Below are 27,727 nucleotides of genomic sequence, written 5' to 3'. Positions count from 1 at the left end.
GACCAACATTCCATTGATTTATTTACGGTAGAAGCGCCTCCAACAGCATGGAGTCTGGCGCATGCGCAATAAATGCCAGATTGTTGCAGACTGGGCGTCGTAGCGATGGGGGGGGGGGCGGCCCGTTACTAACCACTGCACCGCGCAGGAGCTCTGGCAACAACCACAACGGAGGATTGGAGCATAGCAATACTGCCAGCGAAATAACAACAGAGAAACATAGCTGTCTGAATACAGTGAGTAGTAATGACTTTAGGCCTATAGCCAAAACACTGCATTTGCCGTTGCAAGTAAGACATTTTGTAGGTGCATTTAGCGATTCAGAAGAAAATAAAGTGTGTCTTGTTCATCCAGTGAGGATATTTCTCTTCACAGTGACAGTCCTCTGTCTCTGTGTGTGTGTCTATTCGGGGAGGCCGTTTGGATAGCCTAGCAACTAACATTGCAGGGTTTTGTTTCTTTGCACCAAATGCAAATTGGACAAATGTATTGTTCTCTGGGTATGCAATAAATAGCACATTTCCGCGTTTAAAACCCAGGTAAATACATTTTGTGAACAATGTATTAGAGTGAGGTCGCGTACCGTTCAAAGGCCTAGAATAGAATAGGTTTTAGAGACGAGAATAAAATCGACTCCTCCTCGAACGGTCTGTTGTGTTTATGGTTGTAATTTTTTTTTATACAATACAATAATGATTGTTCTATTATACAATGATTGTTCTATTACCTTCTACACACAGCCCTCTATAAAATCGTTTACGGAAGGTGGACTACTTTCCATTATAGGCTATTACCTAATTGTGCAGCCGCGTGGGATTTGACAGATAGTGCTATTCAATGCAGACTCATGGGAGGGCTGGTGCCCGTATTGTATCACGTATTGTATATCGCTATGTAATCATTTATGTTGAGACTGAAAGCAAGGGCAGAAATAGGGAACAACTTTCTTCTTTGCTGGCATAGACTGATCATTCATACATTATAAGGCTTTACTTTGAATTTCATATAAATATGCACCATATTGGGGAAACGTTGGCTACTGCTTTTTCTTTTGGTTTTTACACAGGTGGTGATCAAATACATATTCCTCTACACATTGCCACATATCCTGGGTCAAACCAATATTTCTGGTTGGTTATCAGTGCCAGACATCTCTGTAGTGATAATACCTGAGATTGCTGTTTCTGCATTTCAGATTTTGCTAGAATCGTAGCCTAGTAAATATTGTTTGTTGTTCCTAAAACAGCAGAAGGACAGATTTACAGATGTACCTCTGTGTAAATTGAGGGCCAGATGTGTCCTTCCTGTCTGTGCTGCTTCTTTCAAGCACTAGGACATTCTGTCTAATCTGAGAGGATTATTGTGACAACAGAAGATTGAAAATGAAAAATAAAAGACTCCTGCAACATCAAACTAGCCCAGAAAGTGTACTCTTATACTGTCAACTTTAGGCATAAGTTATATTTATATTCCTGTATTGTAGTGATACAATCTTGCTGATAAATACCTGTAGGCAGGCTTTGTAGACCATGTCAAAGCCACTTTTGGAACAAAGCCCTCTTTGATGATTTTCTGACGAACCCTCATCTTCATATTTATTCCTTGAATGGGGAACAATAGTAATTTCTTGTATTTTTAACCATGCAATTCAATGTATGTTTCGCAGCATAGCAAAACAGCTCGGAAGTTTGCTTAATTGCTGCCCAGTTGAACATCTTTGCCATGTTTTTATTGTTCTCTGGGTGTAGAGGATGGCAGTGAATGTGCACGCCACGTCTGTGTCCTGTGACACCCTGAGCCGACATGACATGTTGGCCTGGCTCAACGACTCCCTGCACCTCACCTACACCAAGATAGAACAGCTCTGCTCGGGTATGTTTTTCTCCAGTCCTCCTGACGTCATTGATCAATTTTTGGGGTTATTTTTGTTGTTGTTGGTTCCTTATATATTACCCGGCTCAGACAACATAGACATTGTTCCCTCATCTCATCTCCCAAATTAATGTAATGAACGGGTCCTTTCCCCCGTACCAGTGTGAAAATCTGGTTCAAATGACGTCATTACACTGGTTGTAATTTGGTTGTGATGACATAATTTCAACAGGTTTTGCCTGTCGGCATGGACCTCAACAAACCCTTTCAAATGATGAGTAAATGAGATGATGTTTACATTGTGTTGTTTAATAGCAGTATGCCCCCCCCCCCTACCTTTCAGGGGCAGCGTACTGTCAGTTCATGGACATGCTGTTTCCAGGCTGTGTCCTTCTAAAGAAGGTCAAGTTCCAGGCCAAGCTGGAACACGAGTTCATACACAACTTCAAGGTTCTCCAGGCTGCCTTCAAGAGGATGGGCGTTGACAAAGTCAGGCTATTATCTATTTATCATCATCTGTAAAGCATTGTAAATCATTTATATACTGAAAGAAGTAGTGTCCCGAACGAATTGTGACTGCAGCCGTGTAAGGGCTTGCAGCTAGATTCTTCAATGGAAAGATTTGTCATCTCTGAAAAACATGTTCTAACTTGTATTCTTATTCCTACAGATAATTCCCGTGGAGAAGCTGGTAAAAGGAAAGTTCCAGGATAACTTTGAGTTCGTGCAGTGGTTCAAGAAATTCTTTGACGCCAACTATGATGGGAAGGAGTACGACCCGCTACAGGCCAGACAGGGACAAGATGTGAACCCCGCCCCCAATCCAGGTGATCACTTTTCCCACAGACCAAAGAGAACTCATGGCCCTGCAGGTAACCCAACAGAATGGTTCTACCTCTTCTGAATGGGATTGTCTCGCTGATTGAGCTTTGGATGGCTCAAAACACTCACAGCGCTCTGCAAGTGTGTGTGTATGTGTGTCTCTGTGTGTGTGTGCACTGCACGATCCACAGCATTTTAGAAACAGTCAAGGAAAGGTAGCTCTGTGAGTGACTGTCAGGGATTCTTGTGATCTCCACAGTACCTTTAGCAGACTTGATGAACACAAAGACATTATTTTCTAATCTATAAATACATTTTGTTCTAGTGATCCTTCATGTAGTGAATTGATATTTGTGTCACCCGTTTGGGACCCTTCATACCTAGTAGTTATAGTGTTGGGCCAGTAACCTAAAGGTTGCTGGATTGAATCCCCGAGCTGACAAGGTAAAAATCTGTCGTTCTGTCCCTGAACAAGGCAGTTAACCCACTGTTCTCCGGTAGGCTGTCATTTTAAATAATCATTTGTTCTGAACTGACTTGCCTAGTTAAATAAAGGTAAAAAATGTGCCCTGCTATGTATAAAAGCAGGTTTTTTGTGCATTGTCTTTTGGCATTAAGGTTGAAAATCAATCAGCATCGTTTCTCAAAATCCATAGTGTTGGTTACACCACAGGCAAAACATGATGGTATGCTTTCAACATGGTTCTCATTGGTTACACCACAGGCAAAACATGATGGTATGCTTTCAACATGGTTCTCATTGGTTACACCACAGGCAAAACATGATGGTATGCTTTCAACATGGTTCTCATTGGTTACACCACAGGCAAAACATGATGGTATGCTTTCAACATGGTTCTCATTGGTTACACCACAGGCAAAACATGATGGTATGCTTTCAACATGGTTTCTACACCACAGGCAAAACATGATGGTATGCTTTCAACATGGTTCTCATTGGTTACACCACAGGCAAAACATGATGGTATGCTTTCAACATGGTTCTCAGGCAAACATGATGGTTCTCATGGTTCCACAGGCAAAACATGATGGTTACACCACAGGCAAGGCAAAACATGATGGTATGCTTTCAACATGGTTCTCATTGGTTACACCACAGGCAAAACATGATGGTATGCTTTCAACATGGTTCTCATTGGTTACACCACAGGCAAAACATGATGGTATGCTTTCAACATGGTTCTCATTGACATGCTGTAGTTGTATCCATAGCTTTGAACGCATGGGATGACAAACAATTAGTATTTGTTCAAGATGTTTACTAGTGTTTTGACTACTTTTAGTTTATTGTTTGTGTAATAGTATTTTGTTTACATTTACTATGAATATGGCTGGGATTCAATCCAAGGCTCGTGATAGAGCAGTGCACTAGACATCTGACAATGCGCCTTTTTAAAGGCATTTTCCTCCCTCCTACGGTTTCTGAGATCACTTTCACTGTAAATGACCTTGGATTGAATCCTGGTCTAAATGTTAGAACAGTAAACCTGCACTGCAACACTAAGGGCCCAATTCAATCTGTATTGCAGAAGAGCCGCAATATAGCACGATGGAAACGTAAAGGTCATTTTCCGATTGAGCCGACATATGCAGCGTTTACCGTGAATCTCTGTGAACGCGGGAACATTGCCTTTAACTTTAGATCGTGCTATACCACGGATCTGCGACACGGACGGAACCTAGGCCTAACACTATCTGATTATTCCAGGCCCCCAGAGGCACTCGCCCACGGTGCCCAAGATCCTACCCACGCCCCAGAGGGTGCTGAACACCACTGTGCATGTGAGGAAGGCCCCGGCCCTGACGCGGAACGGAGGCACAGACGTGGAACTCTTGGAGCTAAATCAACAGGTAGAGTCCCAGGGAGGGTAAGGAGGCCTTTACATAGGTCAAGTAAACTAATGGGCCATATGATTGTAGTACTGACAGTATTCAATACAAATGAACGTATATTCGTTTTGCCTCAGTTATCAGGTTTTATTTACTGCAAGTAGAGTCATGCTTAGCCCTGAGACTTGACCGTAGCCTACACCCACATCTCAGGGCTAAGTCATGCTTTGGTCTTTGGAATGTGTAAGTTCACACTAGAGTTGGCATCCTAATTTCTTACTGTTGTCACGTAGACAATAAAGGATATATTTGGGGCATATTAGGAAACTAAATGTAAGTACAGTTTAAGTATGTTACTAACATAACACTACATTTACATTGTCATTCCCTGTGTGTTTGAAACAACCTTTTATTCTCTTCCCCTGTGTAGTTGATGGAGCTGAAGTTAACGGTGGACGGACTAGAGAAGGAGAGAGATTTCTACTTCAGTAAGCTGAGAGACATTGAGCTGATCTGTCAGGAACACGAGAGTGACACCAACCCTCACCTCTCCAGGATCATGGACATTCTCTACGCCACAGAGGTACCTCTCACAACCACAGATATATGAATTCGATTTGTTCATATAACTGTACATTGAACAACACTGAAACTAAGGGCTTTTATTAAATCTGTGTATCGCTAAAATTTTAACTTTGCGTGATAGAAATGTCAAGGTCATTTCCTTTTGAGACAGAATTAGGCAGAGCGTTTACATGGGAAGTTTGCCTTTAGATTTCAATCACGCTGTAAATCTGTACTTCCGCAATACGGATTGAACACAGCCCAAAGTACAGAATAGACTACTTTTTTTAAAACTAGAGATAGCAATTGCAATTAGCTATCCTTAATTGGCTCTACCCCTCTCATGTATAAAATATGAACTCATATTATTATAAAGTATACAAGGGTTGTGGGTTATCATCAACATTCTCTGTAAATTTGATGATATCTGTATTTTAGGATGGCTTTGCTGCTCCAGATGATGACGAGATTGATGGACAGGCCCACTTGGACCAGGATGAATACTGAGTCTCTAATACCTTCTGTCTATTCACATCCCCCTCTCCCTCCTCTAATAGCTTCTGTCTATTCACATTCCCCTCTCCCTCCTCTAATAGCTTCTGTCTATTCACATCCCCCTCTCCCTCCTCTAATACCTTCTGTCTATTCACATCCCCCTCTCCCTCCTCTAATACCTTCTGTCTATTCACATCCCCCTCTCCCTCCTCTAATACCTTCTGTCTATTCACATCCCCCTCTCCCTCCTCTAATAGCTTCTGTCTATCCACATCCCCCTCTCCCTCCTCTAATAGCTTCTGTCTATTCACATCTCCCTCTCCCTCCTCTAAACCCTTCTGTCTATCCACATCCACCTCCCTCCCTCTCTCTCTCTCTCTCTCTCTCTGTCTCTCTGTCTCACTCTCTCTTTCTCTCTCTTTCTCTCTCTCTCTCTCTCTCTCTCTCTCTCTCTCTCTCCCTCTCTCGCTCTGTCTCTCTGTCTCTCTCTCTCTCTCTCTCTCTCTGTCTCTCTCTCTCTCTCTCTTTCTTTCTTTCTCTCTCTCTCTCTCTCTCTCTCTCTCTCTCTCTCTCTCTCTCTCTCTCTCTCTCTCTCTCTCTCTTTCTCTCTCTCTCTCTCTCTCTGCCTCTCTTTGCCTCTCCCTCTCTTTTGCCCCTCTCTTGTTCTTGTTCTATCTCTTTTCATATGTATATATGTGTGTCTCCTCCTTCCCCCTCGGCAATGTACTGTACATACACCATTACATCTCATAAGCTACCCCTCGCTCCCTCCCCAATGACACAGTAGCAGCAACAATAACAGAACATATCCTAGTCGTTCCAGCATGGTACATAGTAACACAGAATAATGACCCAAACCAAGGTGATATTAATGGGGGTGTTAGGCCTGCACAATTCATTCAGAGTTGTAAATATGACAAAAAAGGAACGATTTTGAAATAAGGTAGATGTCTGAATGTATTTGTTTGTTTGTCTTTTGGTTTGACTCGCGCTTTTTCTAAAACTAATTTTGGTTCTATTCCGGAGTGTAGAAAGCACCTTGTGCATGTTATTGTATTACAGGGTACCACAAGAGTCCTAAAATAGACTAACAAAATCACCTATGACAACAAATTATATTTAATTGGTTTTTACTTTCTTATTTATTGATTTGGATTTGAACTACTATCGGTACAATAATTGGTGCAAAATGTATGTAAATGAAACAATACTATAACTTATGCTCATGCTAGTGAAAAGGCTTAAGCTTTTTGTTTCAGTTGATGGCATGTAGTAACGTCAAGGGAAACTTCATAAAAGAAAGTGGTCCAGAAATAATAATTTAGGTATAGGATATGACCAATGCTCTTTCACTGTACTCATTCTGGAATAGCTATATTTGAACATGAGAATGTCATAAATGAACAGGAAATGGCCGATATATTCATAAACTAATTTATGTGGAGATGTTATGTTCAAATAGAAGTGTCTGGGTACATGCCATGGTATTTATTATGTATAATGAGTTTAACATTAATTTGGTATTAACAATACCTGAGTTACTACGTAGGCTGACTATGGCAGCAAATTTTTTTTTTTTTTTTAATTTAACTGTAAAAATGTGTTGTTTTTAAAAGAGCCTGAAAACAATGATTTACTTTGATTTGATCATATCACGTTTCTGCTGCTAATTTTGCTGTGTTTCTACTTTTTGCTATAATATATTGCTCAGCTGTAATGAGTCGTCTTACTAATTTCATGTATGAGTTTAGAGAATGAGGAAGTCAGGAGGTTGCGTCCCAAATCAAGTTCAAGTTTTAGTACAGTGAAATACTTAACTTGTATGCTGTACCCAACAGTGCAGTAATCAAAATATATGAAAACACTAAGAAATAAGAGAGGAAGCTATATACAGGGTCAGTGCTAATACCAAATGTACAATGTGCAGGGATACTTGAGAATTTGAGGTAGATATGTACATATACTGTAGGCAGGGAATAGGAGAAAGTGACTGGTAGCTGGATAAAGAATAATAATATATCAAAAGTAGAGTCCTAAATAGGGAATAGTGTGCCGTTTGGGATGGACTGAGTTAGTTAGGGGTCTATGACCAGTTCAAAATGATGCTGGTCATCATGAGCATCATAAGGAATAGAACTCCTTTGCCCCTGTACTACTGCCTTGTCAATGCAAACCTCCAGCCATCTGCAATAGAATCTGACCTGCATTCTCTCACGTGCTCTGGCTGTCTGCATAACTCTCATCTCTTTGAGTTTTATTGAGTCAATAAACAAACGATTGTGAAATGAACTGTTACAATACTGTTGTTGATTTCTGTTTGGCTAAAATATTGTGGGCACAGAAAACCATGGAAAGAGCCCACTGGCCCTTCTATGGGCCCCACTCTCAATGGTAGGCCTCATCTCTGTTAACCCAGAAGTAAAATCTTGCCTAATATGGTAAACTGGTTGCCTAATTTGGTCAGCTGGTCTACAGGTAGAATCAATTATGTATATAAACCCTGGATTGTTGATGCTCTGTGTTGGCCAGTGAGATGCTTTGATGCCATTGGTCAGCGATATTTGCACTCAGAAGGAGCAGTACTCCATATGAATGAATGGAATTCTACAATATTTCAATTAAATGTTTCAAGGACAAAATTATGTGTATTTTATTAGGTATTCTTTGGTTGTAGTAGGGGACAGTAGCATCCACACTTTCAAAAAGATTATACTTTAAATACATTTTTTATATGCTTCGATCACATAATACAATGTAAAAGTATGCATTGAGGTGTTTATAATAGAATAAACGGCGCCAAAACATATTTTGACATTGATTAATGCATTTAGCTTCCACATTTTTCTTTTTTTTTTACAATGGTGGGGGAGTGCCAAGATGGAGGCGCGGTGGCTTCAAAACAGAGGAAGGGGAAGAAATCCCCAACTCGGCGGAAAATCTGTCTCCCTCCAGCAGATGGCGTATTTTCGTTTCGCACACCAAGCAAGGCGTTTTTGTATGGAGGTTGAATTTGGTCAACAAATAAATTAATTTGCTAAAAATCTACTTTTAGTGGTCACAGATGGTTAGCAGATGTTTTTGCGTCTGTAGTGTAATGCTTGTAAGGTTTATTTGATCGAATATAAGTTTCGTACGCTTAAGTTGTTACGAGTGTACTGATATAAGACAAGTGATATTCATCAACATTGAGAGAAAACGTATATCGGAGTTGTCTCGAAATGGTTATATGCATATTCATGTTATGAGGCTAGTAGCATAGCCTCTATCGCCATTGAATTACAGGCGGTTGACATCAACAACCGCCATCGAATATTCAAAACAGGATAAGAAAAGTGAGATTTATCCACTTATCCAAATAAAGGATATGCGGGAGCTAGACAGTCCGTCGTGCTGCTTTGTGGACAACGATTCCCATTGTTAGGGCGGAGAGTCATGTAATTTTGTCAGTAAATCCATAATTTTTATATAAATCATTGCGCAGATTAGTAGGGACAAAAAAAGAGTGCGTTTCCATCCAAGGACTGTAAAGGGCATTATTGTTCCACACAAAGTGTTGCAGCGTTGAAAAAAATGAATAGCATTGGTCTTCTATTATTTTCGTAGACCAATCAAGCAAAATACATGTAAAAAGAAAATGTCGGGTATGAATGTCGAATCTTCATTCTACCCAATGCGTACAATCTATTTTGTTTATAATTCGACACAACACTGACAAGCTGTTGTATTTACACAGCCCCTATAACTGTTATCCGGGGGATTAGCTCAAATGGTAGAGCGCTCGCTTAGCATGCGAGAGGTAGCGGGATCGATGCCCGCATCCTCCAAAGCTTTTCTTGGGAGAGCAAGTGAATATAAAGCGCATTTATTATGAGTTTACTCTAACTTTAAATTAAAATACGTATTATATACTACTACATCAAGTATGAAAATCAACCTGTAGAACGAAATAATTTTAACCTACAAAACGTTTTCTTCAATAGATCCATTATTTTGTTGGTTGTGGGACAATCACAATAAACAGTCAAATCGGAACAAAATCCTTAATTCAATACTGGACAGCGCTGTGTGCTCGATACTCAAGGCAAATACACTCCAATAAAATCACAGTAAATTATACATATGGGTTCAAATACTATTTAAAATCGATCATATACTTGGAACTAATTTGCTCTAGACTGCCTAGAATACCAAATGAGTGGGTTTTCAGTTTTGCGACTATTCTAAGCCAGGCAACCCCATTCAAGACAAAGTATTTGAATTTTGAAATAATTTCGATTAGTATTTATACCCGGGTCCGATGTGAAAGGCTGAAACCTAACAGCACATCGATGTCGTACACCTTTACAGTCAAGAACCCCTCAGACACTCAGTGAAGTTTCAATGGGCAGCGTTGTACAACGTTTGCTTATCTAGATACACCAAACAATGCACTCCACTGAAGGCTATATATATTATGGATCAACATTTCAACTGACTCCAAATGTCTCATATTTAGTCATGATCATTATTAGATGATAATGAGACATAATTATTCAACCATACATGTTTATGGCAGGTCCAAAGAATTTTAACCTACTGTACCACAAGCTATTTTTCAATTGTATTATTAACTTTACTGCAGTCTAACTAACCAACCGATATTTGTTTCATCAGGCAGTCCAGACATAGCCTTCCTGTTGAAATGTTGATCCATAATACTGATGCCTCATTTCTTGCTAAGATATTCTGAAAACAGATTGTATTGGATTCAGATGCATGGAGTGACAAAGAGAAACAGACTAAGTTATTGTTTTTATCAGTTTATTCACAAAAAACAGATTATATGTAAAATACTACATACTTCACACTGCTAAACGAAGACAATATCAACAGCCACAGAAAAGTCAGTCAGTGCAAACCAAGACTAATACATGACTTCAAGCAAGAACAAAATAGGAACTCCAAAACAAAACATTTTACTTTGTAGATCGAACTTTTTTGCAACCCCATAATATTAAAATGTTTACTACTACCTTTTTTTTAACGAAACATGGTGTGTGTACGATTGTCTTGTCAAATAGCAACAACGTTACAGGGACTCCATGAGAAGAGGGGATGCCTGTTACTGAAAACAAGTCGTTGAATATATTATTGAGTTTGGATGTTGTTGAGTAACAATCCCTTTTAAGATGTTCCACTTCTCAAGCCCCCATTAGCTTCTTGACCATGTATCCAGGCATGCTGTATATGAAGAGGCCCAGGATGAGCACCAGCAGCAGGGCTACAACTAACTTGACCGTGAGCCAGAAGTACTGGTTGCAGATGAGGTTTTTGATGGCCTTGAAAGGCATAAGGAACCACAGGAAGGCTGTGTCTGGACGGCTGGGAGAGAGAGACAGGGTTGGTTGGTTAGACTGCGCTAATGCCTTATAAGGCCATCAAACAGAGACACAGAGGATGACCAAATATGACTTTAAGATACAGGTCCAGTTTGCTGTAAATATAAACAAACCCATAAAAATGATGGCAAAAAGAATGGGTATTTTAGTAACTGGACTGCTGATGCTCTGTATTGGCCAGCATGATCATCCCTGTTCAAATCCAGTACTTAGTCAAAGCAATTTCATAAAAGACCCCTTCTCTATTCCATCATTTTTATGTCTTTTAATCAAATGGACCTTTACATTAGGGATGCGTTCTGACGAGGTTGCGTTCCGACCGCATGGTATAACTTTGTTTAAGTGCAACCTGTTTTAGCACAAAAAAACTCATGCTCCTGTCCCTTCCCCACTCCAATGCACCTTCCTCGTTGAAATACATTGAGTTGGATCCAACATTTGACACTGTAATTGTTAGCTTAGTGGTAGGTGAACGGTGCTCTTACTTGGGTTTCTCCAGGGGTTCAGGTTCATTGCGTCCTTCACCTACTGGGTTCTTCTCAGCCTCCTCTGCAGTCATCAGCTGCAGCTCTGCTTCCACTTTCCCCTGCAAAGACACAAACAACATCATTACCAAAACACTGGGGTTCATACAGTATACAAAGGAGGTCTAGTGATTCTTTATCTTTTGACTGATTTGTTACATTTCCAAACTGACCTCTGTTCAGTCTTTAACTCGGCTAGTTTCTTCACAATGTAACTCAATTGTCACGCGTTGTTTAATCAAAGAAATCATTTTGTCAAGTGCATAGTTTACTGTGTTTAATCCAGTCCACACTACATACAGTAAGTTCAAACTCGTCATTCTCGTCTCTGGCTAGGAAGGGCCACCAGCCCTTGATCCTCCTCTGTTTGAAGATGGACACCATGGGAATATCCTGTTCGTTCAGCACCATGTTGATGGAGCACTGTTTGGCTGTCTTCGCTCCACGAGGGAAACGGTTCAGATCCAGCTCAATGGCGCCTGGGAATAGACAAGAATATCAGGCATATTTATTCGATATGCATAAAGGTCTCTCAACTGTTGTTGTGTTGTTGTTGTTGTTATGTTGATGTTGTTGTTATGACTGCCACAACAGTACTTTCCATGTCCCAGAATACAAATTCAATATAAAAAAGTAGCCCTAGTCTGAAATGTTAAATTCACAGAAAGAGCAACATTTACAGCTCAGAAAATCATTATGGTGAATGTTTAGTAGAGGGAAATGAAATCACTCCACCTAAGAAGTCATCTGCAGAGAAGTGATCAGCATCCCAGACTTGTAGGTTGAGACGAGCAGGGATCTTATACTCAGTCTCGTCCCAGGCGAACATGGACTCCTTCTTAGAGATGACGATCTTCTCCTCGGCCTGTAAGTAGTCAAAGGGGTAGATGAAGCGCCAGTTGAAGAGACCCTCCCCTGTCAGGGAGTGGTAGTGGACGTCTGTGTCCTGCTTGTCCTCCTGCTGACCTTTCAGCCAGCTGTTGAATGAAATGAAGAAGAAGAAGTAGAAGACATGGTTTTAATATTTAGTACACCTCCAGAAGTTAGAAAAACATACATACTTTCAAAGAAAACATTATTTACCCCCGCACGAAGATATCACTGGACTTCTCTCCAGTGAAGATGTCATCATCCTCCAGAATGACCTCATCTGTGTTCCAGATGATCACCCTCAGTTCAAACCTGCCCACGACCAAACAGCTCAGTGTCACATCAGTGAGGCACAGAAACATTTTTGTTGCATATTGTGTTTTTAAAATCTCTGTTATGTGATATATCTTATCATATAAAATTGTGAATTTACTGATATTACATACAGTATCAGTCAAAAGTATGGACACACCTACTCATTCAAGGGTTTTTCTTTATTTGTATTATTATCTACATTGTAGAATAATAGTGAAGACATCAAAACTATGAAATAACACATATGGAATCATGTAGTAACCAAAAAAGTATATATATATATATATATATATATATATATATATATATATATATACAGTAGTGATCAGGGCCGGTCTTGCCGTTCTGTTGTGATTGTCCATTCCATATTGTCCATTTTACTTTGACCTGTTCGGTAACATGACAGCTCCTGTTTTATTTGATTGGGTACCATTTAGGTTAGGCTATTTGATCGGAGAAACTTGCATGATGTCAAAAGTGTCTGTCTCATTACATTGTCATTACATTATATCTCCAGCCTGTCGGCTACAGAAAAGGCCACATACTCTTTCTACCATATCCTATACCCATATGATTTATGTTAGACCATTTTTTTGACAGAACGCTGGTGGAGCGCTGCAGAGATGCACCTCTCCAACAGAACCCTGGAGAGGCACGCTGGGAATGGACAAGATTGATATTTTGCACCCCTGCCTTTGACAAAGTAGGCACTGCTTATCAAAAGGTGCCATGGGCGCTCACCTAAAAAGCCCATATGCCACTGGTTTAGAGAAATTGTCATTGTTTTTTGGCAAAATTCACCTCAATCTAATCCTGCCTAATGAGCGGGCCGGCCATGGTAGTGACGTGTGGGTTGACTCATAATCCATAGTCCCCGTGGTTATATCCGCGGGGCGGTGGGTTTAGGGTCATGAAATATTGTGTGGATGAAGTGCGGGTGGATGGCGGGTTGAATAAAGAGAAAACAATACATTAAAACCTCATTAATGTAGAATTCTTGAGCAATTTATATATATCTATAGGCTACATTGAGATTTTCCTTTAATTATTTTAGGGTATCTAGTGTGTAAGCCTAAACTTTAGGGTCTATCTGCTCTTATGCGCACCAAATAGCTTTACTAGTGCACGCCTAGGATAATCGCCAAATGCTTTTGGGAACAGGCAGAAAAAGTTAACGTCAATCCATGGAGGCAAAAAGGACAATGTCTGAGTTTAATTCGATAAGAGAAAAGCTGCGAAATGGAGAGTTGAAAATAAGGAGAAGGGAGGGTCAGAACAGTAATGATTTGGTGAAGTGGTAAAAGAGGATGGTAGCAGTGCGGTCTATGTTATCTGTGATGATTGAAAGGCGCCATACAACATCTGTATGAGGCGCTATCTTTATCATCATCATAAAAGCTGATAGTATTTCAACCACATAAAATACGCATCCAAGCTGAAATGAAATCTTATCAGAAACATTTTGGGCCATTTTCACAACTTTCCTTACAACCTGAAAATCTTTCCCTGGGTTTTTTGGATCCACGACAGAAGCAGAAAACTTTACAGATGTCAACTATATTGAAACATTCATTTTAGAGATTTATGACATTATTGTGGTGAGCAAGGGTTTATTTCATCTTCCAGGGAAACACATTTATTTTATTTAACTTGTCAAGCCAGTTAAGAACAACTTCTTATTTACAATGACGGCCTAGGAACAGTGGGTTAACTGCCTTGTTCAGGGGCAGAAAACAGATTTTTATCTTGTCAGCTCAGGGATTTGATCTAGCAACTTTTCGGTTACTATCCCAACGCCGTAACCACTCGGCTACCTGTCGCCCCATGTAATGACAGGAGAGAAGCTGCATGTATCTAGTTATAGACAAGGTGACGACAAAAATGTTGGAAATTATAAGCAGAAACATGTCAAAAAAAGCCCACAGTGCATTTCTATGTTAGAGTGTTGGGGTCGGATGAGAGCCTCAGATTTTCACTTTATCACATATACAGTGCCTTGCGAAAGTATTCCGCCCCCTTGAACTTTGCGACCTTTTGCCACATTTCAGGCTTCAAACATAAAGATATAAAACTGTATTTTTTGTGAAGAATCAACAACAAGTGGGACACAATCATGAAGTGGAACGACATTTATTGGATATTTCAAAAGAATTTAACAAATCAAAAACTGAAAATTTGGGCGTGCAAAATGATTCATTCCCTTTACTTTCAGTGCAGCAAACTCTCTCCAGAAGTTCAGTGAGGATCTCTGAATGATCCAATGTTGACCTAAATGACTAATGATGATAAATACAATCCACCTGTGTGTAATCAAGTCTCCGTATAAATTCACCTGCACTGTGATAGTCTCAGAGGTCCGTTAAAAGCGCAGAGAGCATCATGAAGAACAAGGAACACACCAGACAGGTCCGAGATACTGTTGTGAAGAAGTTTAAAGCCGGATTTGGATACAAAAAGATTTCCCAAGCTTTCCCAACATCCCAAGGAGCACTGTGCAAGCGATAATATTGAAATGGAAGGAGTATCAGACCACTGCAAATCCACCAAGACCTGGCCGTCCCTCTAACATTTCAGCTCATACAAGGAGAAGACTGATCAGAGATGCAGCCAAGCGGCCCATGATCACTCTGGATGAACTGCAGCGATCTACAGCTGAGGTGAGAGACTCTGTCCATAGGACAACAATCAGTCATATATTGCACAAATCTGTCCTTTATGGAAGAGTGGCAAGAAGAAAGCCATTTCTTAAAGATATCCATAAAAAGTGTAGTTTAAAGTTTGCCACAAGCCACCTGGGAGACACACCAAACATGTGGAAGAAGGTGCTCTGGTCAGATGAAACCAAAATTGAACTTTTTGGCAACAATGCAAAACGTTATGTTTGGCGTAAAAGCAACACAGCTCATCACCCTGAACACACCATCCCCACTGTCAAACATGGTGGTGCCAGCATCACGGTTTGGGCCTGCTTTTCTTCAGCAGGGACAGGGAAGATGGTTAAAATTGATGGGAAGATGGATGGAGCCAAATACAGGACCGTTCTGGAAGAAAACCTGATGGAGTCTGCAAAAGACCTGAGACTGGGACGGAGATTTGTCTTCCAACAAGACAATGATCCAAAACATAAAGCAAAATCTACAATAGAATGGTTCAAAAATAAACATATCCAGGTTTTAGAATGGCCAAGTCAAAGTACAGATGGCCAAGTCAAAGTACAGACCTGAATCCAATCGAGAATCTGTGGAAAGAACTGAAAACTGCTGTTCACAAATGTTCTCCATCCAACCTCACTGAGCTCGAGCTGTTTTGCAAGAATAAATGGGGGAAAATGTCAGTCTCTCGATGTGCAAGACTGATAGAGACATACCCCAAGCGACTTACAGCTGTAATCGCAGCAAAAGGTGGCGCTACAAAGTATTAACTTAAGGGGGCTGAATAATTTTGCACGCCCAATTTTTCAGTTTTTGATTTGTTAAAAAAGTTTGAAATATCCAATAAATGTCGTTCCACTTCATGATTGTGTCCCACTTGTTGTTGATTCTTCACAAAAAATACAGTTTTATATCTTTATGTTTGAAGCCTGAAATGTGGCAAAAGGTCCTAAAGTTCAAGGGGGCCGAATACTTTCGCAAGGCACTGTAGTTGGGCGATGCGGATGGGTCATTAGCAATTCCGGGTGGGTACGGGTGAACAAACAGCTGACCCTCGCCCCACTAATATACAGTGTATTACTGATATCTAACCCTGCCGACAATGCTCATTCCTCATAACTTTTATTTCACATTTCAAATTCTCTTACTAAATGTTTTTTCAAAGCACATTACATTGTACTAGAACTTACTTCTTTGGTTTTCTGGGTGCGATATCAATGGCCGGTCCAGGTGCAGGCATATCCTTGGGGAACATGTCCACCCACATCTCAATCCTCCCCTACACAATGAGAAACACACAGATAAACACGGGGTGAGATACAATTCAACTACAATTCAACTACACAGCAATCAAACCTAATCAATCAGGCCTACATTCACATGGAAAATGTGTCATCTTTACTTTACTGTACTTTATATTGGCTTTACTACCTTCGCCAGGTGGATCATTTGAAACACTGAAGCAGGCACTTGGGCATTTAACAAGCACGGGCTTAAAGGCAACCTTGTCCTACAGTACCTGTTCGATGCCAGGCTTATCAGGGTTAAGGAGTGGCCTGGTCTCCACATGTTCTGGGATGAGTTTACAGCCCACCCGAGGGATATCCTCCCAGTGCTTCAGCGCCGTCAGGGCCAGGTGCTCATCTGTCTGCTTCTTCAGACCTAAGGAACAGACCAACCCAGACAGGCAGTACAGCAGTAGTTGTCAACCTGGGGTACTAGACAAGTCGAGTACTACCTAGCCTACCCACAGGGAAAGCTCATAAGAACATAGACCTATATGATCAGTTGTACATGACGAGGTACTTCAGCCAGGCAGAGAAGAATATGATTGGTGGTACAGTAACCAGCAGGTGAGAGTAGAAAAGCATTTCAGGTAATGTTGTTGTGTTGTACTCCATACAGTACCATTTTCATCTTCGATCTCGGTTGGGCCCATGAAGATCCTGTTGGCCACCTTGACCCGTCCTCCAGGGCCATAGTGGGGCCCGTCCAGCTTGCCCTCTTTACACAGCTTGGCCAGGATCTGGGTTGGCTTCAAGGGGTCCCGCCACACATTGTAGCCATGGCTACAGGGATGGAAAAAAATAAAGATGGAGACAAACAAATTGTATGCAGTTCTAAGACATTGGGTATTTATTTATGTATGGTTTATTTACCTAGGTCAGTCCTGAATTAGATCATGTACAGGATCCTGTGTTGTACGTATATTTTTAGGCAAAAGAAAGGGTTCACCTAAATGGATGTGATACCACGTTTTGCTCTGTGCTTTGCTGTAATAGTTGTCTGGCTACCCAGACTCCTTGCTCTGGCCAAACGCTACGCCACGACCTCATTCATTTCTTCCCTGCAATGAGTCTGGATCTGAGGACCTCACCGATCCTTCACAGATTTGGAGCCGTCTGATTGTTCCAGGGCCAGAACCAGAACACACGTGTGTGAAGTGGCGGTTTGAGAATTCATCATTGGCTTTGATACTCTGATTGGTTAGAGACGATCCAATCACTGATGACTTTGTTTTGTAAAACGCCCCTCGTGCCCCTCGTCACCACAAATGACTTCAATGACGTCAGTGTCAGACTAAAGTATGTAGCGAACGACAGAGCAGCGGAAGAATTTAGTGAGTCGTCAGGCTACTGGAATAGTACTTACACGGCATATTTGGATGGGAGGCCACATATGGCTCTGTGCTTGCTGTAGTAACGGTTCTCCAGATCCAGTTTAGTCTCCCCAATCAGGTCGTCAGTGCCCACTAAGTCCCAGTCATAGACGGACACTGTTAGTGTAGAGTCCATGGGAAATGTGGCTTCCATGTCAAAAGATCTGATGGATTCAAAATAAATGACATTTTTAAAGTCTTTGGTCATAACTTATGGTTATTATTTTCAACATGTTTACACTTTAAATGTGCAAGCTATAACTATACAAGCTACAACTATACAAGCAGCACCAGTCTTCAGAGTAAATTACTTGGCTATCTCGTTTGCTATTAAGAATTCATTCATTCATCATGAATGTTAGTGGAAATGGACGAAATTTTGCATTAAGAGTTTCTCCACTTACTTGCCAAAGATGGGGTTGAGTTGCTTGGAGAGGTAGTTCTCTTTGTCTTTGATGTCTGACTTTCCTAGTTTGATAGCGATGTACGGATCAGCTTTTCCATTGATATCCGCTGGATGCAGATCCGTTGCCTTTAGAAAACGGTTTATTTGGTTTTATTTGACAATCAAGACATTAAATGTTAATAATCACAGGATAGTCTATTGTCTGTAGCTTCCCAGATTCATTCGGAAATTTAGGATTGGAAGTAGTACTTAGTACAGTGTAGTGTAGTGAAGTGTAGACAGTGAAGTGTAGTGTCGTGTTGTGCAGTGTAGTGTAGTTTTGTGTTGTGTTGTGTACATACCCTGATGATATAGACCCGGACTACAACGTTGATTGGGTCGTTGGTTGGAATGTTCTGGAACATGCCCATGTTGGAGTCGAAGCCCATCTCCCTCTGCATCTCATCTGACACTGGCACTTTGTACATGCACAGAGAACCCTGAAACACAAACATATACACACAGAGTTAATACAATCACATCTAGTCCAACACCTTGTACATGCACAGAGAACCCTGAAACACAAACAGATACACACAGAGTTAATACAATCACATCTAGTCCAACACCTTGTACATGCACAGAGAACCCTGAAACACAAACATATACACACAGAGTTAATACAATCACATCTAGTCCAACACCTTGTACATGCACAGAGAACCCTGAAACACAAACAGATACACACAGAGTTAATACAATCACATCTAGTCCAACACCTTGTACATGCACAGAGAACCCTGAAACACAAACAGATACACACAGAGTTAATACAATCACATCTAGTCCAACACCTTGTACATGCACAGAGAACCCTGAAACACAAACAGATACACACAGAGTTAATACAATCACATCTAGTCCAACACCTTGTACATGCACAGAGAACCCTGAAACACAAACAGATACACACAGAGTTAATACAATCACATCTAGTCCAACACCTTGTACATGCACAGAGAACCCTGAAACACAAACAGATACACACAGAGTTAATACAATCACATCTAGTCCAACACCTTGTACATACACAGAGAACCCTGAAACACAAACAGATACACACAGAGTTAATACAATCACATCTAGTCCAACACCTTGTACATGCACAGAGAACCCTGAAACACAAACAGATACACACAGAGTTAATACAATCACATCTAGTCCAACACCTTGTACATACACAGAGAACCCTGAAACACAAACAGATACACACAGAGTTAATACAATCACATCTAGTCCAACACCTTGTACATACACAGAGAACCCTGAAACACAAACAGATACACACAGAGTTAATACAATCACATCTAGTCCAACACCTTGTACATGCACAGAGAACCCTGAAACACAAACAGATACACACAGAGTTAATACAATCACATCTAGTCCAACACCTTGTACATACACAGAGAACCCTGAAACACAAACAGATACACACAGAGTTAATACAATCACATCTAGTCCAACACCTTGTACATACACAGAGAACCCTGAAACACAAACAGATACACACAGAGTTAATACAATCACATCTAGTCCAACACCTTGTACATACACAGAGAACCCTGAAACACAAACAGATACACACAGAGTTAATACAATCACATCTAGTCCAACACCTTGTACATGCACAGAGAACCCTGAAACACAAACATATACACACAGAGTTAATACAATCACATCTAGTCCAACACCTTGTACATGCACAGAGAACCCTGAAACACACAGATACACACAGAGTTAATACAATCACATCTAGTCCAACACCTTGTACATACACAGAGAACCCTGAAACACAAACAGATACACACAGAGTTAATACAATCACATCTAGTCCAACACCTTGTACATGCACAGAGAACCCTGAAACACACAGATACACACAGAGTTAATACAATCACATCTAGTCCAACACCTTGTACATGCACAGAGAACCCTGAAACACACAGATACACACAGAGTTAATACAATCACATCTAGTCCAACACCTTGTACATGCACAGAGAACCCTGAAACACAAACAGACATGCACAATTGTGTTAGATTCTGGAAAGGGGGGGATACATTCAACTGAAATAGAGAGTCACAGTGGAGGTGTCATAATACCCATAAAACCTAGCGGTCAAACAGGGAAATCGTTTTCCCACTATTCATTTTTCCCATAAGGGATTTTAGAAACCCTTAAAATAAGGTCTGTGTTTCATGTAGGTTTACCCTTTGCATGCAACTCTGTTATTTCATGTCACATCACTATATTAGGATTGGGTGGGGTGGGGTGTGGTATTCAACAAAATAATGGACTCCGTATGCTCAGTACATTTTCTTCCTAACCTGGTTCCAGATATTTGTATGCTGTACAGACAACTCCTATAGACAACTCCAATAGACAACTCCTATCGTCATTGAACAACTATGGCAGAATCTAATGTACAGCACAAGAAGACCTGAGACCAGTCTACTTCCTTCTCTCTTCCGTCGCCGACAAAGAAGAAGGTAAGAAGAAGGTAAGGCCCTCTATGTAAAAGTGGTTTTACTTTGAATTTGCCAATAATCCTGTCCTCATCCGCCATGTTCTGGTCGTCGTCGTCTCCGGCCTTCCCTCTGAACAGGTTGAAGGTGTGAAGCCAGTCTTCAAAGTTATCAAACTCCTTCTCCAACTCCTTGGGGTACACCTAATAAGGAAATACAAAAACAGACTATACAGTATTTGCCCAAACTTCTGTTTTGAACAGCCTGAATTTAAAATGGGTTAAATTGAGATTCTGTGTCACTGATCTACACACAAAACCCCATAATGTCACAGTGGAATTTTGTTTGTAGAACATTTTTTAAAATTAATACAACATTTAAAGCTGAAATGTATTCAAACCCTTTTGTTATGGCTAGCCAAAATAAGTTCAGGAGTAAAAATGTGCTTAACAAGTCACATAATAAGTTGCATGGAGTCATTCTGTGTTCAATACTTTGTAATGACTACTCCATCTTTGTATCCCACACATACAATTGTCTGTAGGGTCCCTCAATCGAGCAGTGTATTTCAGACACAGATTAAACCTCAAGACCAGGAATGATTTTCAATGCCTCGCAAAAAAGGTAACCAATTGGCAGATGTGTAAGAATAAAACGCTGAATATCCCTTTGAGCATGGTGAAGTTATTAATTACACTTTGGATGGTGTATCAATACACCCTACAAAGATACAGGCGTCCTTCCTAACTCAGTTGCCGTAGAGGAAGGATTTCACCATGAGGCCAAAACAGTTACAGGTTAATGGTTGTGATATGAGAAAACTGAGGCTGTATCAACAATACTGTAGTCACTCCACAATACTAACCTACATTACAGAGTAAAAGAAGGAAGCTTGTACAGAATAAACATTTTCCAAAACATGAATCCTGTTTGCAACAAGGCACTTAAGTACTACTGCAAAAATGTGGCAAAGAAATTAACTTTTTGTCCTAAATACAATGCGTTATACAGTATGTTTGGGGCAAATCCAACACAACAAAACAACTCTTCATATTTTCAAGCATGGTGGTGGGTGCATTAAGTTATGGGTATGCTTGTCATCGGTAAGGACTATGAAGGTTTTTTGGATGATAAAAATAAATATATAGCTACAAGCACAGGCAAAATCCTAGAAGAAAAGCTGGTTCAGTCTGCTTTCCAACAGACACTGGGAGACAAATTCACCTTTCAGCAGGACAATAACCTAAAACACAAGGCCAAATCTACACTGGAGTTACTTACGAAGACAACATTGAATCTTCCTGAGTGGCCTAGTTACAGTTTTGACTTAAATCGTCTTGTAAATCTATGGCAAGACTTGAAAATGGCTGTCTAGCAACGTGTATATACAGTGTGTATGCAAGTGTGTATGTATGTATATACACTGAGTATGCCAACCATTAGGTGCCCCCCCCCCCTATACCCTCAGAACAGCCTTAATTCATCAGGGCATGGAATCTACAAGGTGTCAAAAGTGTTAAACAGGAATGCTGGCCCATGTTGATTCCAATGCTTCCCACAGTTGTTTCAAGTTGGCTGGATGTCTTTTGGGCAGTTTTGATACACACAGGAAACTGTTGAGCGTGAAAAACTGCAGCAGTAGTTTATGTGTCGGGGGGCTAGGGTCAGTTTGTTATATCTGGAGTACTTCTCCTGTCCTATCTGGTGTCCTGGTGAATTTAAGTATGCTCTCTCTAATTCTCTCTTTCTCTCTTTCTTTCTCTCTCTTGGAGGACCTGAGCCCTAGGACCATGCCTCAGGACTACCTGACATGATGACTCCTTGCTGTCCCCAGTCTACCTGGCCGTGCTGCTACTCCTGTTTCAACTGTTCTGCCTGTGATTATTATTATTTGACCACAGTGGACTCCAATCAGGTTTTAGGAACATCTCATGGATGATCAACGGAAACAGGATACACCTGAGCTCAATGTCGAGTCCCATAGCAAAGGGTCTGAATACCTCGATCAATAAGGTATTTCTATTTTTAATTTTTAATACATTTGCAGAGATTTCTAAAAACCTGTTTTAGCTTTGTCATTATGGGGTATTGTGTGTAGATTGATGATGATATATATATATTTAATCCATTTTAGAACAAGGCTGTAACGTAACAAAATGTGGAAAAAGTGAAGGGGTAAGAATACATTCCGAATGCATATACACACACACACACACACACACACACACACACACACACACACACACACACACACACACACACACACACACACACACACACACACACACACACACACACACACACACACACACACACACACACACACACACACACACACACACACACACACACACTAGAGCTGGCTGTCCGGCCAAACTGAGCAATCGGGGGAGAAGGGCCTTGGTCACTCTGACAGAGCATCCAGAGTTCCTCTGTGGAGATGGGAAAACCATCCAGAAGGACAAACATCTCTGCGGCACTCCACCAATCAGGCCTGTGTGGTAGAGTGACCAGATGGAAGTCACTCCTCAGTAAAAGACACATGACAGCCTGCTTGGAGTTTGCCACAATGCACCTAAATTACTCTCAGGCCATGAGTAACAAGATTCTCTGGTCTGATGAACCCAAGTTTGAACTCTTTGGCCTGAATGCCAAGCGTCACGTCTGGAGGAAACTGGGCACCGTGGTGGTGTCAGCATCATGCTGTGGGGATGTTTTTCAGTGGCAGGGACTGAGAGACTAGGCAGGATCGAGGGAAAGATGAACAGAGCAAAGTACAGAGAGATATTTGATGAAAACCTGCTCCAGAGCACTCAGGACCTCAGACTGGGGCAAAGCACTAAGCACTAACAACCCTAAGCACTAAGCACACAGCCATGACAATGCAGGAGAAGTCTCTGAATGTCATTGAGTGGCCCACCTGGAGAGACCTGAAAATAGCTGTGCAGCAACGCTCCCCATCCAACCTGACAGAGCTTGAGAGGATCTGCAGAGAAGAATGGGAGAAACTCCCCAAATACAGATGTGCAAAGCTTGTAGTGTCATAACCAAGAAGACTAGAGGCTGTAATCGCTGCCAACGGTGCTTTAACAAAGTACTGAGTTAAGGGTCTGAAAACGTATGTAAATGTAATATTTCATTTTTGTATTTTTAATACATTTGCAAACATTTCTAAAAATCTGGTTTTGCCTAGTCATTATGGGGTATTGTGTGTAGATTGATGAGGGGGAAAAACAATTGAATTAATTTTAAAATAAGGCTGTAACATAACAAAATGTGGGAAAAAGGAAGGGGTCTGAATACTTTCTGAATGCACTGTACGGTAAGTATATATAATATCTGTGCTATGTGAATGCAGTATATACAAGTACCATGTATGTAAAACGTATACGTAAAATGTATTTAAAAAAACTAAAAACTAAAAAAGCTACTTTTGTCCTCCGAAGAGGGGGGTTAGTTAAAAAATTATATATATAATTATATATACATATACATATAATCAACAATCAACTTGACAGAGCTTGAAGAATTTGAAAAAGAATAATGGGCAAATATTGTAATTCAGATGTGCGAAGCTCTTAGACTTACTCCCCAAAAGACTCACAGCAGTAATCACTGCCAAAGGTGTTTCTATAAAGTATTGGCCCAAGGGTGTGAATACTCATGTAAATGAGATATTTCTGTATTTCATTTTCTATACATTTGTTCATTTTTAACTGTCATTATGGGGTATTGTGTGTAGATGGGTGAGATTATATATATTTTTAATCCATTTTGAATTCAGGCTGTTACAAAACTAAATGTGGAGTAAGTCAAGGGGTTGGAATAGTTTCTGAAGGAAATGTAATCAGTTTTGCTCGCTGGGTGGTATTGAGTAGCCACATACCTGCAGCTCATTGAGTTTGTGCTTCTTCTTCTCTGGTATGTCTCCAGGCCTCCTCTTGTCCTTTCCTTTTCCTTTCTTTCCTTTGACAGGAGAGTCATCAGGTTTGATCTCTGAGTATAGGTCAGGGAACAAGGGGTGAGGGGTGAAGGGGGAGTCAGTGAACAGCCCCACCAATATCCAGGAGATTTGCAATTCTGTTATTTCATGTCACAACAATACAACAGTTAACACCCAATGTTATTTTATTGAAATAATTGATCTAATAAAGTCTACGTGGTCGCTTTCCCATTGTCTTCTTGTTTTATAAATGTAAATGTCAAGTCTCCATAGTATTATTTGTCTGCCTGTGACCTACCATTATTGATAAACAACGTTTTCACCAAACAGCAAACATCTTACAAGGTAAGCTTCGATTTGGTCTTTGTTCGGGGGGTATCAAATGAATCGTTACGTTGGTAGGAACAAATCTAGCCTATTGCCATGTTACCTGAAGATGTATGACTTAATGGCAACATCGAATGTCCACGGAGTGACTATATCTTTGCGCCTCACAAATATGACGTTGCCTGCTTACGCGCCGTAGGCATCCGTTATACAGGGGACTGGCTACTATGGCACCTTGACAGTACTGTAGCCAATGAGATAAGCTTTCCAGGGATATGCACTTGACCTGGGTGGGACAAAGCAAGGCCTAGAAACTTTTATGTGTAATGCGAACTACTACTACCTGTCTCAGAGACGGAACGCACCGAGCACGCTACATTACATTGTAAACAGATTTCATCGCTTTAATTTCATCGCTTTAGCATAAAAGACGGCTTCTCAAGGGGGGGAGGTAAAAACGAAGAATATCGAACAGGAACCTAAAAAGAGGATTTTCAACTCGTCCAACAAAGATTGCTTTCTAGGAGGATTGGATCCACTTTTAGATCTGTAAGTACATTATTTTCATGGCATTATATAGCTAATTTACTATATGTCTTTAGTTTTTTATAAGTTGTCTACTTTTTGTGCTTTGGATTTAGTTTACATTGGCCTACGTAACAAGTCATATCAATGTCATATAATTCCAAAGCAGTTATTGTTTGTTTCATATTAGTTCTAAGTTTCATCCTTGTAACTTTGGAGAGGCCACTAAACTCTCATGGTCATTGGAGAGGCCACTAAACTCTCATGGGCATTGGAGAGGCCACTAAACTCTCATGGTCATTGGAGAGGCCACTAAACTCTCATGGGCATTGGAGAGGCCACTAAACTCTCATGGTCATTGGAGAGGCCACTAAACTCTCATGGTCATTGGAGAGGCCACTAAACTCTCATGGGCATTGGAGAGGCCACTAAACTCTCATGGTCATTGGAGAGGCCACTAAACTCTCATGGCCATTGGAGAGGCCACTAAACTCTCATGGGCATTGGAGAGGCCACTAAACTCTCATGGCCATTGGAGAGGCCACTAAACTCTCATGGCCATTGGAGAGGCCACTAAACTCTCATGGCCATTGGAGAGGCCACTAAACTCTCATGGCCATTGGAGAGGCCACTAAACTCTCATGGTCATTGGAGAGGCCACTAAACTCTCATGGTCATTGGAGAGGCCACTAAACTCTCATGGGCATTGTTTATTTGTGGTCTTCACATCTGCCTTTGTCTCCAAAGTGTTACTGTTCGCATAGTGTGTATGTTTGCGCTTCACACCTTCTATGTGGTGATTGTGAGTCCCATAGGGCGGCGCACAATTGGCCCAGCGTCGTCCGGGTTTGGCCGGTGTTGCCTGACTTGCCTAGTTAAATAAAGGTTACAGATAGTTTAGGCTTGTTGTTTTGTAAATTTAGTCAACTGTAATTGTGTGTGTTTTACAACAATATACTCCTTTATTTTATTCACCACAGAGTGGAGGATACAGAGGATTTTAATGACGACGTTTGGGAGCCACCCCTCCCCAGCAAGCGCCACCGAACGGTCAAGGTCTTCACCTCCCACTGCTATGTCAATCACCCCATCTGACGGTTCTACATCCACTTTTCATAGACCCCTTGAAAAAGAAAATAGGAGCTTGTGGCACCATTAGTCCTAACAGAACCGGTTTCCCCAAGACCAAGGTAAACAGCATGACAAAGACAGTGGAGAGGGGGACCATACGTTGGATCAGGACTAACAAGCTGCTTTTTGTGAAATGGAAGGACACTAGGGGAGTAACCATGCTCACCACACAGCATAAGGCATTCAATAACGACCATGTCTCAAGAAGGGTGAAAAATGCCATTGGAGCATGAGTGAGGAAAAGTGTCCCCATTCCTGTTTCTGTGAAGGACTACAATGCCAGCATGGGGGGTGTTGACCTAGCTGATGCTCTGATAGGCTACTACCAGGTCCTCCACAAGACCAGGAAGTGGTATAAGATATTTCTTTACCACTATGGACATTGCTACAGTAAATGCTTTCATTCTCCACAAGCAGATGGCCAAAGTGAAATATCAAACCCCTCTCTCCCAGTTGGCCTCCCGAGAGCAACTGTTGTTGGAAATGTCTGAATTGGGGGCCCAAAGCAACCTCACGACCCTCTCAAGACTATCCAACATACATGCCAAATACAAAAGAAAGAACAGCGTACATTGCACAAAACACCGGGGGAAAAATGGGTGAAAAGCCACATCTTCTGTCTGAAATACCAGATCGATTTTTGTTTCCAGGCAGAGAGGGACTGCTTCAAAGACTATCACGACATGCACAAGCTATGGTGAAAGTGAAATCGAATCATCTACACCTGGGATGTGAAAACAACATGAATGCCATTTGGAAATAGTTCAGCTTATTTATATTTGTGCACCTTTTTTTAGTGAAGGTTTGTGTTTGATAAGATATATATTGTTATGTCTCTGTTGTTTTTATATTGTTTTTGTAAACAGTTAATTTATATGTGGGACCA

At 40.9% G+C, this 27,727-nt stretch overlaps 2 protein-coding genes and 1 non-coding gene across 5 annotated transcripts in view; 2 read left to right on the top strand and 1 right to left on the bottom strand.

The window, feature by feature from the left end:
• Window positions 1-117: 117 nt before the first annotated feature.
• Window positions 118-7,893, top strand: LOC118368077 (microtubule-associated protein RP/EB family member 3-like). Of its 2 annotated transcripts, none has more exons than XM_035751833.2 (7): window positions 118-236; window positions 1,749-1,872; window positions 2,216-2,361; window positions 2,543-2,699; window positions 4,424-4,566; window positions 4,976-5,128; window positions 5,548-7,893. In XM_035751833.2, the coding sequence occupies exons 2-7, from the start codon at window positions 1,752-1,754 to the stop codon at window positions 5,614-5,616; spliced, it is 789 nt and encodes a 262-aa protein (XP_035607726.1). In that variant the 5' UTR covers window positions 118-236; window positions 1,749-1,751; the 3' UTR covers window positions 5,617-7,893. The 2 variants fall into 2 exon arrangements, with proteins under 2 accessions (XP_035607726.1, XP_035607725.1); XM_035751832.2 differs by having other exon boundaries at window positions 2,543-2,744.
• A 1,462-nt stretch (window positions 7,894-9,355) lies between these two features.
• Window positions 9,356-9,428, top strand: trnaa-agc (transfer RNA alanine (anticodon AGC)). Its single transcript has one exon. It is a non-coding gene; the product is annotated as a tRNA-Ala (tRNA).
• A 970-nt stretch (window positions 9,429-10,398) lies between these two features.
• LOC118369119 (otoferlin-like) overlaps window positions 10,399-27,727 on the bottom strand; it is a 46,779-nt gene continuing 29,450 nt past the window's right edge. For both annotated transcript variants that reach the window (XM_052496595.1, XM_052496596.1), the window contains exons 27-39: window positions 24,802-24,911; window positions 20,981-21,118; window positions 18,749-18,886; window positions 18,406-18,533; window positions 17,995-18,165; window positions 17,251-17,411; window positions 16,862-17,004; window positions 16,533-16,621; window positions 12,590-12,688; window positions 12,242-12,483; window positions 11,807-11,985; window positions 11,468-11,568; window positions 10,399-10,965 (exon numbers count right to left, since the gene is read on the bottom strand). In XM_052496595.1, coding sequence (XP_052352555.1) covers window positions 10,785-10,965; window positions 11,468-11,568; window positions 11,807-11,985; window positions 12,242-12,483; window positions 12,590-12,688; window positions 16,533-16,621; window positions 16,862-17,004; window positions 17,251-17,411; window positions 17,995-18,165; window positions 18,406-18,533; window positions 18,749-18,886; window positions 20,981-21,118; window positions 24,802-24,911 — 1,880 coding nt within the window. In that variant the 3' untranslated portion in view covers window positions 10,399-10,784. The remainder of the gene's footprint in view (window positions 10,966-11,467; window positions 11,569-11,806; window positions 11,986-12,241; window positions 12,484-12,589; window positions 12,689-16,532; window positions 16,622-16,861; window positions 17,005-17,250; window positions 17,412-17,994; window positions 18,166-18,405; window positions 18,534-18,748; window positions 18,887-20,980; window positions 21,119-24,801; window positions 24,912-27,727) is intronic.

This window comes from Oncorhynchus keta, chromosome 35 (genome assembly GCF_023373465.1).
Source record: "Oncorhynchus keta strain PuntledgeMale-10-30-2019 chromosome 35, Oket_V2, whole genome shotgun sequence".
NCBI lineage: Eukaryota > Metazoa > Chordata > Actinopteri > Salmoniformes > Salmonidae > Oncorhynchus > Oncorhynchus keta.
Note: the sequence above shows the minus strand (reverse complement) of the source record. Positions and strands in the feature narration are given on the sequence as shown.

What these genes read in the sequence shown, in the direction of transcription:
- LOC118368077 (XM_035751832.2), top strand. Translation starts at nt 1,752, where the DNA reads ATGGCAGTGAATGTGCACGCCACGTCTGTGTCCTGTGACACCCTGAGC. An exon ending in GATAGAACAGCTCTGCTCGG is followed by an intron (nt 1,873 to 2,215) that starts GTATGTTTTTCT and finishes CCTACCTTTCAG; the next exon opens with GGGCAGCGTACTGTCAGTTC. An exon ending in GAGAACTCATGGCCCTGCAG is followed by an intron (nt 2,745 to 4,423) that starts GTAACCCAACAG and finishes TGATTATTCCAG; the next exon opens with GCCCCCAGAGGCACTCGCCC.